We start from the raw sequence: 15,632 nt of genomic DNA on the forward strand, positions 1-15,632 counted from the left end.
AAGTCAGAAAAGAATCAAATCTATGTGTGTTACGTATTATTTATCATAAGAGTCACATTTCATCAAGTTATTTTGTTGTCACATCTTTCTATAGTTTCTATCTTGTTGAATTCACACAGTAACCTGCTCAAACACATTTTTTTTTATATATTACGTGTCAAAAAATGAATATTAGATTAGCTTTAAAGAATGCTCTATCATTAGAATTGCATCAATTAAGACGATTTGTTGGCAACTATTAAATTAATCGCTGGGTTCAGGTCTTATTCCTCTTCTGTGACTGAGCATCTTTGAAAACCTCATGCATGTCATCTTAGGGAAGACTTTTCAGTATTTTCTGATATTTTACAGACCAAACAATTAATGTAATGTAAATAATTATGAGTAGACATTTAGGATACAAAAAGAACACTAAACACCTTTCCCTTTATGGAAATAAAACATGTATAGATGAACACTTTATGAAGGTTATAAAGTCGGTAATGGACCTAAAAGCTGAATACCAACTGCCATAAAACAACAAGTTGTAAATTGGAAGAATAAATGCCAAGGAATAACTGTTTAAATAAGTAAATTTCCTTCTGAGCATCTAACTTTAGAGCTCAACTCTTTAATGTTGCGCTGTAGGCATCTATCTGAGGATTATTGTTGTCTGGCTGCAGCTTGTGGAGGAGTTAAACCTCTGACCCTCTGCTGCTTTTCTTATTATGTTTACTTCTAGTCTCCGTAATAAGCAGTGAAAATAGACTAACCTTCATTTCACTGGGAAACCCCTTAAAGGCAAGGAAGCTCTGTCTTTGACCATCACCAGTGATGAGTAGGATGAAGACTCAGGGGATCAAATTGCAGTGATCTGCCAGGAGGAAAAACAGAATGCAGGTTCGATAGCTCATTAGCCTTTTCCGAACTGATTAGATATGGGGTCCATACTGTGAAACCTCATGGGAGCACCAGTATTTTACCAAGAGCAATAAACTCAATATTTTTAGTAGTTGTACAAAAAAGAAAACTGACTGAAAGATCTTTCCATCTCTGAAATTTAATAGAATATATTAATAATATATATGCAACTAAGAAAATACAGGGAATGTGTGCACTACCTTAAAAGACACACACAAAAAATTTAACTAAATATGTTGGAAAGGTTAAAGTCACTATGTAGTGTGACTCCTGACTCCATGACAAGATGCAACACAAAGAATTGGAAATATCTGACATGTGTTGAATGAAACCTGGTATAAAACAACAGAAAATAATACAATAAATCTCTTATTGTTTGAACAAAATGGGTGAAGACATATTAAGTGGTCACACTAAATACTAACGCTTTGGTTTAGAAGCATTTTTTTCCCTGAAACTTTTGTTTGTACTGCTGTTCCCATTCATTAAATCTTAAAACGGAGTGAAAAATGCTTATGTGGTCATTAGAACTTTATTAAACCAGCAAACCTACTGTTGGCCTTTGACCTTTACTCAGTGCTGTATGACCTGTGGTGAACTGGGATGACCTCCAGCACCTCCACAACCTTTGAATCTGAAATGAATTAATATATATATTATAGACATAAATAAATTAGGAAACCAACAGCTCCAATGAGACAGGTCACTGCCAATTTCTTATAAGAAGGGGAAAATGTTGTATCCTTAAATAGAGTAGTCCAGATAGTGTGGAACTTTGCCCCTCTAAGGCATGTAGGTCAGATTTACATCCAAGATCTAAATTTGATTCCTGTTGAGAGTAGAAAAGTTTGAGCTCATTTTAGAACTACACATAGAAGTGTTCATAAATAACACACAAAAAGGATTTAATAGCTTGCTGACAGTATTAGACTTACTTCATTACCAGTTTATTCTGAAACTTTAAAAAATGTTCATAGAAAAATCTCAATAAATAAATCTCATCTTTCTTATTTTGAGGTCAAAAGTCTCATAAAATGTCTACGGAACTGGAAATGTGAGCAAATTGAACCAAAAAAGTGTGTATTTCTATCAAATATTTGTGATTGGTTACAAAGCCTACTTGCATCTATATTTAGTAACTTCACACTGATGTTATTTTTTTATTAATTTCACTTCCCACCGTGATTCTTCTGTTATGCTTTAGCCGTCACACACCACAGTGGCATTAACAACCTTAATGCTTCATCATTGGCGATTGTAAACACACTGTGCTTTAATAATTGCTAATGCCGAAATCTAAACAGGATGGCAGTGAGAAGACCCTAGCAACAGGGAGAGGAAGAAGAAAGCGTGAGAGAGGGAGGGAGGGGGAAAGATGCAGAACATCAATAAATAATGGCCCCACTGAGGAGGTGGAAATATGGGCCTCGTTATCTTTGCGCCGACGCCTTCATTTGCATGTGAGAAAATGAGGCTGCTACTAACTCGCGCGCACGCACACACACACACACACACACACACACACACACACACACACACTTAGACCCAAACAGGCTACAGTATATATCCTATTTATAGACTCAGTGTCATGCTTTCCTTTTTTCTTTTTCTTTCTTGCACATTTATACTTCCATTATTTTCCCTTTTCTCTCCTCCACTTTGAATTTGTCATCGTAGCAAGTCTGGTGTGTTGTGAGACTGCCAGGCCAGGGGCATTTTGTCGGATTAAAAAATAAAATTAAGTCAAACATCTATTACTCACGAAAGGTTTGCTAAGGACATGTACTATGATTAATGTGTGCAATGCATATTGTCACACTATAGAGTATATTTAGATTATACACATTCACCAGAGTTGCCAGGTGAAGCCACAAAGCAGTCAAGGATGGGATTAAAGTGCTTTGCTCATGGGCCTCACTCATTTGCTTCTCTCTCTCTCTTTTTTTTTCATACCATTTATAGTGTGAATTATATATGCGAATCAGTGCTATCTAAAGCATAAGGGACAGTACATATGGGACTAAAATAACATAATAACCTTGAATTGATGCTGCAGAGTGTGTGCGCATCTGAAAATTGTAAAAGCAAGTACAAAAATGTCATGGATAATTGAAATGACCTTATAAATAAATAATTATTTTATTTGTTTTTTACAAGGGAAATAATCTTGTTTTTCTACAAATGTACAAATGTCAGATTTTACATAGTTAATTAGAGATACCTATTAATATGTTTTTAATCACGTATAACACACTCAGAAATCCTCATTAATTTTTTAATATATGTTGTCTATTAAATATACTCCTTATTTAGCATATAAATACAGATTCAAGAAGGTCTCCACTGCGTGTTTCCCTTCTGTTGGATTCTTGGGCCATTTTTGCACAATTTATTCACTGAATGCATCGCCTTGTGTCTTCGACCAAACAAGATCTAACAATGTCTGCCATCCTCAAGGCAAGCTTCTTTCAAACATGCTTCTTTCTGGGTGAAAGGGCTCTTTATAGAAGCATTTATATTTGATAAAAATACTTTAACCTCTAAATGGTTCCTGCAGAGATTTTTTTCAGTATCCATGAGTGCTTCTAATGGGTCCTTTTAGGTTGGTACTTTACTATGTAACAGAAAACAAAATGTGCATCAGATAACATTTACACTTTGTGTCCTATAATAAATCTCCATTTCACAGACTATGTTTTTTTTTTTTTTTTCATAAAGAAAATTCTGAACTAAATCATTGTTGTGAAGCAGTGTGACTGGCAGAGTTCACTGGTTTCATTGTTGTAACAGGAAGAGGAGTCATGAATATTGTACAATTCGTGACATTTGTAATAGATAGGTTAGAGTCTTTGCATTTCATGGAATTTTAAAAAAGAAAAAAAAAAAAAACAACAAAAAACATACCATGCAGATTTGTTTGTACACCAAGAAAAGGCATTGTTTAAGTAAGAGGACAAACTGCAGGACTGTATGACCTTGGCAAATAAAATGATCACCTGGCACAGATTACTTGATAGTATAAAGTGGCACAATTAAACAACAACTGCAGGCTTTTCTGCTCTTGGCGCCAGCATGGATGCATGTTTTGCTGCAGCTGTCTGTGCGTGTGTGTGTGTGTGTGTGTCTGTGTGTGAAATGCACATTGGCTCTGTTTCTCGTTATCTAGTCAAGTCAGCATGAATAAAAGCTGAGGGAGCACAGTGATTTAGTAATTAATATTTTACTCTGTCTGCCACTCTGCTTAGAGACTGAGAGCGAGAGGCAGAGAGAGAGAGAAAGAGACAGAACGAGAGACAGAAGGGGAATGAAGATTAGTCTAAAGATTGACCTGTTCTGTGAATGAGCCACTTACTTTAGATGGACAGAGAGAGATGAAAATAATTAAATTAATCAGTGTTGTTTCAGAGGTGTTGCTGCAGATGGGATGAATTCAGACCCTTGCTTAAGTCAGAAAGTGTGGCTTTGACAGATCCAGCTGACTCTCTTTCTCTCTCTCTCTCTCTCTCCCTCTCTCTTTCTCTCTCTCTCTCCCCCTCCCTCTTTGCCTGTGTCAGAGTGTTGTGACAGGCGAGTCGTTGGTGTTGTGGGAGTAGCAGTCTTAAAGTGCTCATTATCCTGTAAGGCTTCATTCTGGGGGACAAACAAAGGCAGCTGTGAAATTGCAGCCTGTGCCTCCTCTCAGGTCATACAGTCTATTCCATGCAAACATATGCACAGTCCATAACTGCTGCCTACATTCTACCTGCTCAACCTGCGAGACCCCAACAAATGCAGAGCACAGAAATAAAATATTGATGCGAGTAAATCTGCAGGTGTACAGAAACCCAGCCCGTCAAGCTGGCAGCTTGTAGCTTTGATCCATCCATCCATCCATCACATCACATCACATCACATAGTGCCACTCCACAACCTTGCCTTTATCTCTTCATTCATCACTTTCCATAGTTTGTGGTTTCTATAGTGGTGTATTCCATCGTATGTGGGGGACAGTCAGCCTGTCTCTCCTCTGTCTGTTGGTGGTGTAAGTGACCGCTGCGTGTCCTCCAGGCCTTGAAAATGTGCCAGGTTCTGGAAAGCAACATTATGAGGCAGGTAGTGCCAACTGTTCAGGCAGCTGTTTGTTCTTAGCACAATACGGTTTTGCAATGTGCACAATGGATTTGTACCAGAATGATCATCTCTGTTCAGGTTTTACTGGATGTTTGCTTCTGAGGAATTAATGTTACTCTTTCTGAATGTGTCCTCCACAGGTAACAGGTTCTCACTGACCTCCTTCGGGGCTCTTTACATCTCTGACGTTCAGAAGGAGGATGCCCTCTCCACATACCGGTGCATTACCAAACATAAGTACAGCGGCGAGACACGCCAAAGCAATGGAGCCAGGCTCTCCGTAATGGGTGAGCATCTGTCTGATAAACTAAAGCTCCTTTGATATTTCTTTTTCTCTTGATAAAATCTAATCTTTCCTCTGTTTTTCAGACCCCAATGAGTCCTCACCCACCATCCTGGACAGTTTCCAAGCAGGGGAGGTGTATGCAGGCCAGAGTATTGAGCTCCCCTGCATAGCAGGAGGTTACCCCAGCCCCACTGTGCGCTGGCTGAAAGATGGTCGTCCCCTGCCCTCAGATGCCCGCTGGACACGGCGCTTGACAGGGCTGACGATCAGTGACCTGAGGCAGGAAGACAGCGGCAGCTACGCATGCGAGGTCACCAACAGCTTTGGCTCAAAAGAGGTGTCTGGACAGCTTCACGTTATAGGTGTGTGAGCCTACACATTCACTAACAACCTGACAGACTCCCACGCTGTCCTCTCACTGAACCAAGCTGGCACATGGAGAGAAACTCCTTTGCTTTTGGTTTGAGGCGAACATATAAGTCTCACCTAGAGTGTGTCAGTAGCAAACATGTGTGTGAGCTGTATGATGCCCTGTCATATCAGGTCTCAAAAAGGAAGACAGGGCAGTAATTCACTGAGACTGGATCCTTAACACAGCTGCCAGCACCATTCACCATCAGAGAGGAGGAGGGTGAGGATGACAAAGATAAAGATGAAGGGTCACAGAGGGGACAATCAGATATACAGACACTACAAGAATGACATTGTCTACAATGTAATAACACGATAATAAGAGGGGGAGATAAATGGACATTGTATGAAGTATACAAAGAAACAAAGAGCGGAGAAGGCGAGACAGAGGGGAGAATAGCAAGGCGGTAGGCTTTGCCAGTGGGCACATCATGGCAGCACACTCTGTGACTCTGACAGGGTGAGGGGGGGTTGGGAGGCACAGCGATGCCCCCCAGCACACCACCAGCTGCCTTATTGCTCACTGACATTTGCACATACACATATACATACACTCGCTCTCGCTCACACACAAAAACACACACGCACAGACACACTTACACACAAGTGGACAGAGATGTGAAGAGATATCTCCAGCTGCTTTTTTAATGAGTGCGTCGAACTGATTGAGTCACCACTGCTGATTGTGCCTGCGCTCTCTCACTCTCTGTGATTGTAAATGTCTACTGTATTTATGGACCCATGAGTCATGTTTTCAATCCAGTTTTGTCATTTTCAGACAAGAGGAGAAATCTGGTATCACATCACAATTAGAATTAGGTAGAATTAGGAAGCATTTTTATTATTATTCATTAACCTGACAAAATGTCACTTAGTCTGAGTGCACAAGTGTTTTTCAACTTACTCCAATAGTAGGACTAAAAAGGTTATTATGAAATAGGGATTACAGTTATATTATACAATACATAGAGAATAAAAAATAATATAAGACAGATTTTTAAAGACGATAAGTTAATGTATTGGGCAGTTTTTTTTAGAAATGATTGAAATTTTAGAATGAAAATATTTATTTTGAATGACTGGTTATTTGTCCAGATAAATGCTAACTAATATTTTCGATCTTCTCTTAGACCCCCTACGAGTGACACTGTCCCCAAAGAATCTGAAAACAGGCATCAGCAGCACACTCTTCTTCACCTGCTCTGTGGAGGGTTCCCCAGAATACACCATCACCTGGTACAGAAACACCGAGCCCATCGTCCCCGACCAGCACATCTCCATCCAGGGGCAACACAACGACACGCTGCAGATCACTGCGGCACAGAAGTTTCATTCTGGGGCTTACCAGTGCTTCGCCTCCCGAAAGGGCCACACTGCTCAGGACTTTTCCATTATTCTGCTAGAGGGTACGTAGACAGACAGTGAGAGAAGTAAACATGTACAAGGATGTGGCAGGTATTATATAACACCCCTCCATAAGCAAATGATAGGCATTACCTCTGATTTGAACTGTTGATATGAATGGGAGCTTTACAGTATAGTCAGATACATCTACATTTCACACACAAAAATCTGTTTCATTTATTTTCATTTTCCAATCAAAGAGTGGGAAAGGACACACTTAGATGGACCTACAACTAATGATATGATCAATGAAACTTATCAAATCCTATTAAAAGTATGGCGAACAAGTCTATAAGTGAAGTGCAGATGTTTGAACTTTTTGAGAAAATTTGCTGTTTAGTTTGATTCATAAAAAAAGACTGTTTCACATCAACTGCACCATCTCTGATGTTTATAAAACTGCTTTTCCTCTCTTTGAATCAAACCATATTGAAATAGATAAATGCCTGATTGACCTGACCAAATCTAAGCAAGGTACAAATCTATTTTAACAGATTTGTCAGAGCAGCTGAAACATGAGCTTTAAACCAGATGTTGTCTGTAGTTGAATAATCTTTGGTAAAATCTAATTTTCGTTAGTAAGTTGGTGTATTTCGGAAAATGTGATGCTAGTTCTAGTCTTTATCTTTACACTCTTTCCGTCTTTCCCCTCAGATGGTACTCCTCGTATCGTGTCTTCCTTCAGCGAGCGGGTGGTGAACCCGGGTGAGCCGTTCTCCCTCATGTGCGCCGCCAAAGGAGCCCCGCCCCCTTCCATCACCTGGACTTTGGACGACGAGCCCGTAGTGCGAGACTCCACCTACAAGACCAGCCAGTACACCCTCTCAGATGGCCTGACCGTGTCGCACGTCAACGTCAGCAGCCCGCTCATTCGGGATGGAGGAGTGTATCGTTGCGTCGCACGCAACTCGGCCGGTAGCGCCGAGTACCAAGCGCGCATAAACGTAAGAGGTGCCTGTCTGCTTTTCAATATAAATGCACTCTACACCTGATTCTATACAAACACACAAAGCTAGAGAGAGAGGCAAAATGTTAACATGGTACATTTCTGCAAAGCACAGATATGTATAATGTCAATGTATCTGAATCATAAAAACGTTTCTTAGTGACATTTCTATATGTAGATTAACAGAGTGTTTACCTGTTCAGGGCACTTCTCAACAGAAAGTACATGTAAAGAATTTTAATGGTTAGGTTTAGTACTTAATTAGGGTTTTAAAACACTATCAATTATACTACAAGATGAACAGCATTTCCACAAAAAGTTCACTTGCCAAAAATTTTTTATAAGAAACTGACACCATTCCAGAAAAAAACATCAAAATATGAATATGCAGATGTTGTTATTTGCTAAGCTTTATCTGCAGGGCACTAATTGATTCCTCCTTCTCTAAAAATCTACTTTCGATTGTGAATTTATGGGATGGTGTAATTGTTTTATACTAAAACACAATTGGCACCAAAATGTTTGCGATGATTTTAATGTGACTTGCAGGTTTACCCCTTAAGTGTTGATTTTTGGTGAGCAACATTCTGCCACATAATGATGAATAAACCCACCTTCCTTCAGGAGATGAATGTAAGATAAAACTCCAAGTGCAAAAGCCAAAGATTACAGTGAGCAAATATTGAAAAACACTTGTTTTTGAGATGCCTCAATAATACAGAGAATGTATACAAAGATGTGATTAAAGATATGTATGTGACTTTAGAGAAAAATTATCAGAAAAATAAGTATTACATTGAGATTTTCTGTATCCGTGGTTTGCAGATACGTACATTGTGTTAACATTTTATTTTGACAGTGGGATTGGGCATAGGCCACTTTGCATATGTTTTAGAAACTGATTGTTTAGAAGTTAAAATTAGAATTACACATTTAGATAAAGACTATCTAAGTAGGCTAAAATCCACAAATATCCTCAATCAGATTTTAGTAAAGGGAGCACAACTAACCTCCCTCTCCACCTGTCAACTTGCCCCAATCACTCTATCCCTCAACCTTTATCTCCTCACCTCCTGTCTCCGTGGCTGCTCCCTGACTCTGCCATGACCTCCCTCACCTCATCTGCCCCTCTCTCCGTCCTCTGTGTCTCTCTCTGCCTCCCCCCTCCATCCCCTCCCTCTCTTCCCTGTGTCTCCAGGTCCACCCCGAATCAGACCCATGCGGGACATCACTGCAGTGGCAGGCAGGAACACCTACATCACATGCCGTGTGATTGGCTACCCATATTACTCCATCAAGTGGCTGAAGGACGGCATGCAGCTGCCTGATAATCATCGTCAAGTGGTGTTTGAGAATGGCACCCTGAGGCTGACGGACGTTCAGAAGGGCGCCGACGAGGGCACCTACTTGTGCAGCGTTCTGATCCAGCCCCAGGTGTCAATCAACCAGACTGTCCACGTCACTGTCAAAGGTGAGTGCAAAGTCACATTCAGATGTAAAGACGTCCAGCAGGCAATGTTTAGACGTAAAATACACCAGTCTCATCGATCCAAATAACAATGTGCTCTGTGTCACAGTGCACACTTCTCTAGGACTTCTCTTTTCATTACTGCTACCAAAACTTATCTTATCTTCCAGCTGTTTTTTCTGCTCCATCCCCTGAGCACAATGACACTCAAATTTTTTTTACCTAGTATTTTCTGCAGAGATGGACTATAAACCTTCTTTAATAGTATTTATTGGTGTCTATTGTTACAATAGTTGTCATAAAATTTGAACCATTACCATTATCTTATTATTTAAGCTGTTTATTTATCATTACATTTAGCTAATTTGTACTGTTTGTTAACCCTTTTAGTATTTATTACCTTTAGCTTAGCATATGAAACACTAATTATTCTGTAAAGTGGTGTAGTTTCTATTCCTATATTTAGCTAACTGTCTTTTAGTTTAACCATTTTTAGTACTTATGCTAGTTTTAGCTTGCTGGGTGAAAATAAGTCACACTTCAATAATTATTTCACTGCTTGCTAGCTAACCAATTAGCTAATACTTCAGGTACACCATGTAAAATGAATTCAACTGACAGCTGATGGACAGTCAATACGATTTATTGTACATTTACTAAAGACAAATGTGAAATGCATATGAATTTATATGTTTTTCTTTCCAAGTCACCTTTACAATCTCCCCTTGCAGCTGTAGAAGTAACACTAGAGGGCTTTGGTAATTCTGGTAATTCTTCAACAGCTTGTCAGTTTAGTAAATAACCTTGATGTGTTTATAGATTTTATCTAAAGATGTAGATGTTATCCTGTTATTGGATAACTTCACACCAGTGTTCTGATTTGTCAGGTCATCTTTACAGTAAAGCTGCGTATGACAGAGGTAGATGGTGTTTTTCAGATAGATTTATGTGTGCCTCTGTGTTTTGTTTCATCTATGAGTGGGGTAATGATGGTAGCAGGGCAGCTGCAGAGGTGTTTAAGGGTGTGTGCATGTGCCTGAGTGTGAGTGTGTCTCTGATTTAATTAGATGAATAATAATGAAGCCTAGATTAAATCCCCCAGATGTCTCAGCTGTAGTACCCCCACCCCAACCTCCATTACTATGGCAACGGAATGACTTCCTTCTGCCAATTGGACTCTAACCAGAGCAGCTATTATGGGCTGCAGGAGATGGGGACTGAAGGGGGGGCAGAGAAGAGGAGCCCAGTGGCCAATGACCTTCTCTTTTTCTCAGCATTGCTTGAGATGGCCACACTGCCACTCTTCGATGTCTATCGCCGTCTTTATTCCACTGACTCTGCTCTTCCTCTCCCTCAGTGCCGCCGCTCATCCAGCCCTTCGATATCCCTTCTACCTCTGTGGGAAAGCTCATGTACATTGCCTGTGTGGTGTCATCTGGGGACATGCCCATACGCATCACCTGGCACAAAGACGGCCAGCTCATAGTGCCAGGCTCCGCCTCTGGCGTTGCAATAGAGACCAAAGAGTTCATGAGCTCCCTGCAAATCTCCAAGGTGACACTGAAGCACAACGGGAACTATACCTGCCTCGCCAGCAACGCCGCCGCCACCGTCAGCTGGGAAAGACAGTTGATTGTTACCGGTGAGCGAATGAGAGGAGGGATAATCGCATAGTGGAGATAAATTAGGTCAGATCATATGTGACAGCTAAGTTGCAGAGGGAATTTAGCATTGCACATGTATTAGTGTGATACTTGGATTATGTTTGGACTTCACCTAGCACTGCCAATAAAAACTTCTCCAGGTTTGTGGGTAACTTTTTCTAGCTCCGTATTGTCAGTAGTTGAATGTGTGTCTTAAATACCTAACAACAGAACATTCCATCCTGTCACATCAATTCTTTATCAGAAAGCCTTTTCTAAATAATCTACAAATGAAGTGGAAGTGAGTGTTTGCATAGTTCCCCATTCTAAACACAGAACTCAATAAGGTCCCAACTTAACTCATTACATTAGTTAAATGTTGTATAAAAGTTATCTTTACAAAAATAAATCTCATCTTAGATTAAAAACATTGTAAGAGGTTAAAAAGACATTTTATTCATCATACATTCTACAATGCACAATAAAATGTAATTGTAATTTCCATTGTGATTTCATATTTATCAAGCTACTCTTCCAGGGTTTCACTTTTTTACTTTTTTGTTTTTTTTAACAGTGCCACCACGTTTTGTGGTGCAGCCCAACAACCAGGATTGTATCTATGGTAAGGCAGGAGTCCTCAACTGCTCTGTGGAGGGTTACCCACCTCCAAAAGTCATGTGGAAACATGCTAAAGGTAAAATATCACACTACCCCAACAACAGCACATGCACATGACCCCATGAGAAAAAAAAATGAACACAGTGCAATTTGTCTAATGTTTGCATCCTTCAGGTGTTGGAAACCCTCAGCAGTACCACCCGGTCCCTCTAACTGGTCGAATCCAGATCATGTCAAATGGCTCTTTGCTAATCCGACACGTGCTTGAAGATGACCGAGGGTACTACCTCTGTCAGGCCTCCAACGGAGTGGGCTCAGACATCAGTAAAAGCATGATCCTCACTGTCAAGAGTAAGTGTCAATCATTCTGTGTTTGGCTTGAACACAGTCCCGTTCTTAACTTTGTCCACGTCTCCTGGATTGTACAACCAGAGGACAGAGCTAAGATTTAGCTTTTGGGGGGAATCAGCGCTTCTACAGTAAAATGCAGTTTTGCCCCAGGCTAGTGCAGCTCACTGAACCTAACAAAACCTTGACTTTGGCCTGCACATCCTTATCTGGGTGTATCTTTGGTATTGATTGATGTGTTCCGGCTGTCTGAAGGTTTGCTTCTGAATGTTTGGATGAGAAAAGGCCTGATGAATTAGTTATGAAAACAAAACCGCAGGAACCTCTGCAATCAATAATCTATGTGTGAGTAAAAGAAGGAAGAGATGCAGTAGTAGGAAAGAAGAGGAAAAAGCAGGTAGGGAGGAGGTAGAGTAAGAGGGCCAGCGGGGCTTGAAGCGTGAAATGAAAATGTAGAACCAAGGGTAGAAATAGAGATGTCTATACATCTGTAATATATCCTCGGTTTCTAATATCACATCCCTGTTCCCTCGTCTCATTACTCCATATAATGCTATTCGTCACACTGACATGTGCATGTGATTCTGCTCAGTTCCTGCCATGATCACCAGCCACCCCAACACCACCATGGCGAGGAAGGGCCAGACGAAGGAGCTGAACTGTACAGCACGGGGTGAGCAGCCAATCATCATCCGCTGGGAGAGAGGGGACACCGTCATTGACGCTGAGAGAAACCCTCGCTACTCTATCACCATCAACAAGAAGGGGGATGAAGTGATCTCTACCCTAAAGGTCAGATACAGAATATAACATCAAGCAGACGGAAAATTCACAAATAGTCCCTTCACAATACAACTGACAGATGTCAGACGCTATAAACACAATACAAAGGACTGATGAGAATGAAACACCTAGTGACTGCAGCTTTGTAAACAAAATAAGGCCATACAGTGTTTCAACTTTTATTTTACTCCAAAAAACAAACCATTACTAATAAGGCTGGTTGTCACTGTGATCATACTAATCCATTGCTTTTAAATTCTGATGCTATGGAATGATTTAATATGTTATATAATGCAGAGCAAAATCAAAATCACTCCCAAAGTGTGCAAATTTTTAATGCAGGAGAGTAAATAATGATCTGAGAGGTATTTGTAAGTTTGTTGTACAAAAAGCTAACAAGGGGCATTGAATTAGACTTAGTTGGGTTTAAATAATGGAACAAAATACTAGTAACTAATGCTGAAAAATTAAAGATGTACTGTCCGTAAGTGTTTATTAAACAAGAATAAAATCATTTTCTTCTGTAGCAGCAGCATTTGACAGAATAATTTATTTGAACTTGTGCCATATTAATAAAGCTTTGCCCATCAGTACAATGAAGTCTAGTCTTAGTTTTTCTCTTCCAGATAAGATTCAGTGAGACTTTTGCAGCATGTTTTAGCGGATTAGATGCATTAGATGATGGATTAGATATCTGCTGTGTGCTTTCTGTATATTTTCTGGCAGATTATAACCTCAGTGTGTTTGTCTTTACTTTCACAGTTGAATCCGGCTGAGCGAGGAGATTCTGTTTTCTTCTCCTGTCATGCCATCAACTCCTATGGAGAAGGTCGAGGGCTCATCCAGCTCACTGTGCAAGGTATCTTTACCTCATACCGTACAACTGTCAAACACTTTCTTTAACCATGAAACACAGATAACTATTTTTGTGGCAACTTCCTAATGAATTTTTCTCTACATCTAATAATTTTTCAGTGATTTATCACCATTTATTATAATATTATTCTCTGCATTTTACAGTGAAAAGCAGGTATTTTCCTATATTTAGTTTACTGATCATGTAAATGTTCTTAAAAGCTTAGCCCTTAAAGACCCAGAATTATTTTTGTGGTAACTTCCAAGTGAGTTTTTTTTTTTTTTTTAATTTTCCTCCACATTTAACCTTTCCTGAGTGGTTTTTCACCATTTGTTATAATATTACTCTCTTCATTTTACACTGAAAATCAGGGATATTATAATATTTAATTTACTGATCATGTAGATGTTTGTAGAGTAAATTCAACAGCTATTATATCAAAACAGAAATAACTGAAGAAAAAGTGACTTTTTCAGTAAAATACGATAACATTAAAAACAAAACTGTCATTTGTCAAACTACGTGGGTTTTACTGGTGAATCAGTGTTGCAGAAGATGGTTGACGTTCAGTATGGAAACTCTGAATATCCAGATGGATCTTATGTGATGCTGAGAAACTGCATTTTATGTGAATTATTTCAATATATTGATAGGATTAGAAGTTCAAAAGTTATTAAACATTTTAGATCAGTTAATGCTTTTGGTCACTGGTGGCTGTTAAGGTCTTTTAGAGCGAATTTACCAAATCATTTCCCATGTTATCACTATCTATAAAGCCCTCCTCTTTATGTTTATAATAATTCAGTAAAATTAGGCATTGCTGATGAAGGCCTCTCACCTCCTCTTTTCTCTCTAACACAGAACCACCTGATCCTCCTGAGTTGGAGGTGAGGGAGGTGAAGGACAGGAGCATGAACCTGCGCTGGATCCAAAGGTTTGATGGCAACAGCATCATCACCAGCTATGACATCGAGTACAAGAACAAGTCAGGTACGTTTTCAGAACTTAAGCTTTGCATGCTAGGTGTCTCAATATCTAAAAATGTAAAAGCACTGATTATTTATTTCCCTCTTTGACAGACTCTTGGGATCACATGTACACAACCAGGAACATCTCACCCACTAACAACCAGGCCAACATTGTAGAGCTTCACCCAGCCTGTGTTTACAGCATCCGCATGTACTCCTACAATAAGATCGGCCGGAGCCTTCCCAGCAAAGAGCTCACTATCAGCACAGAGGAAGCACGTAAGCACCTGTTTTCTCTACTACACACAGATTTCTATGATTTTCACATGTATCTTTCCTCCTGTTTTTGTTTAAAAAACTGTAAATACTGACATTTTGTCTGTGTCCTATCAGCTCCTGATGGACCACCCATGGATGTAGTCCTCCAGCCAATGACATCACAGAGCATACGTGTTACATGGAGGGTAAAAATACTTATCGTTATAACTTCTATGAGTATTTTTCAGCAACACCAAATATTGTTGTAGAGTATAATGGTATTAGAAATTAGATTTATTTATCATGCTCTTTCTGATTAGCTAAATAATTATTGTATGTTCCTGAGTTGCAACAAACAATGAGCAAAACCTGACACACATAATGTTATTAGTGCTCTGTTGACTGCAGACACATTATGTCTAAGATGAAACTGTGTCATTAGGTGGTAGAGCAATGTCTTCATACACTCTGATGCACAGAAGAGTAGGAAGTCCAGATTATCCACTAAGTCATTTACAGTGACAACTCTGACGCATTCTGACTTAATAGAACTGTAAATGAACATAATTAATGTGATGACCAGTAAGATGAGTCTATTATAAAGTTATGTAACATTAAAATGTAACATAAAAT

The 15,632-nt window shown here is 39.5% G+C and overlaps 1 protein-coding gene across 2 annotated transcripts in view; it reads left to right on the forward strand.

Moving 5' to 3' along the window:
* LOC115432845 (Down syndrome cell adhesion molecule-like protein 1 homolog) overlaps positions 1-15,632 on the forward strand; it is a 65,254-nt gene that overhangs the window by 30,598 nt on the left and 19,024 nt on the right. For both annotated transcript variants that reach the window (XM_030153893.1, XM_030153894.1), the window contains exons 4-16: positions 5,151-5,297; positions 5,380-5,658; positions 6,838-7,113; positions 7,766-8,062; positions 9,256-9,528; positions 10,883-11,167; positions 11,743-11,862; positions 11,961-12,137; positions 12,727-12,926; positions 13,680-13,776; positions 14,635-14,763; positions 14,853-15,020; positions 15,135-15,205. In XM_030153893.1, coding sequence (XP_030009753.1) covers positions 5,151-5,297; positions 5,380-5,658; positions 6,838-7,113; positions 7,766-8,062; positions 9,256-9,528; positions 10,883-11,167; positions 11,743-11,862; positions 11,961-12,137; positions 12,727-12,926; positions 13,680-13,776; positions 14,635-14,763; positions 14,853-15,020; positions 15,135-15,205 — 2,519 coding nt within the window. The remainder of the gene's footprint in view (positions 1-5,150; positions 5,298-5,379; positions 5,659-6,837; positions 7,114-7,765; positions 8,063-9,255; positions 9,529-10,882; positions 11,168-11,742; positions 11,863-11,960; positions 12,138-12,726; positions 12,927-13,679; positions 13,777-14,634; positions 14,764-14,852; positions 15,021-15,134; positions 15,206-15,632) is intronic.

Source organism: Sphaeramia orbicularis, chromosome 14 (assembly GCF_902148855.1).
Source record: "Sphaeramia orbicularis chromosome 14, fSphaOr1.1, whole genome shotgun sequence".
Taxonomy (NCBI): Eukaryota; Metazoa; Chordata; class Actinopteri; order Kurtiformes; family Apogonidae; genus Sphaeramia; species Sphaeramia orbicularis.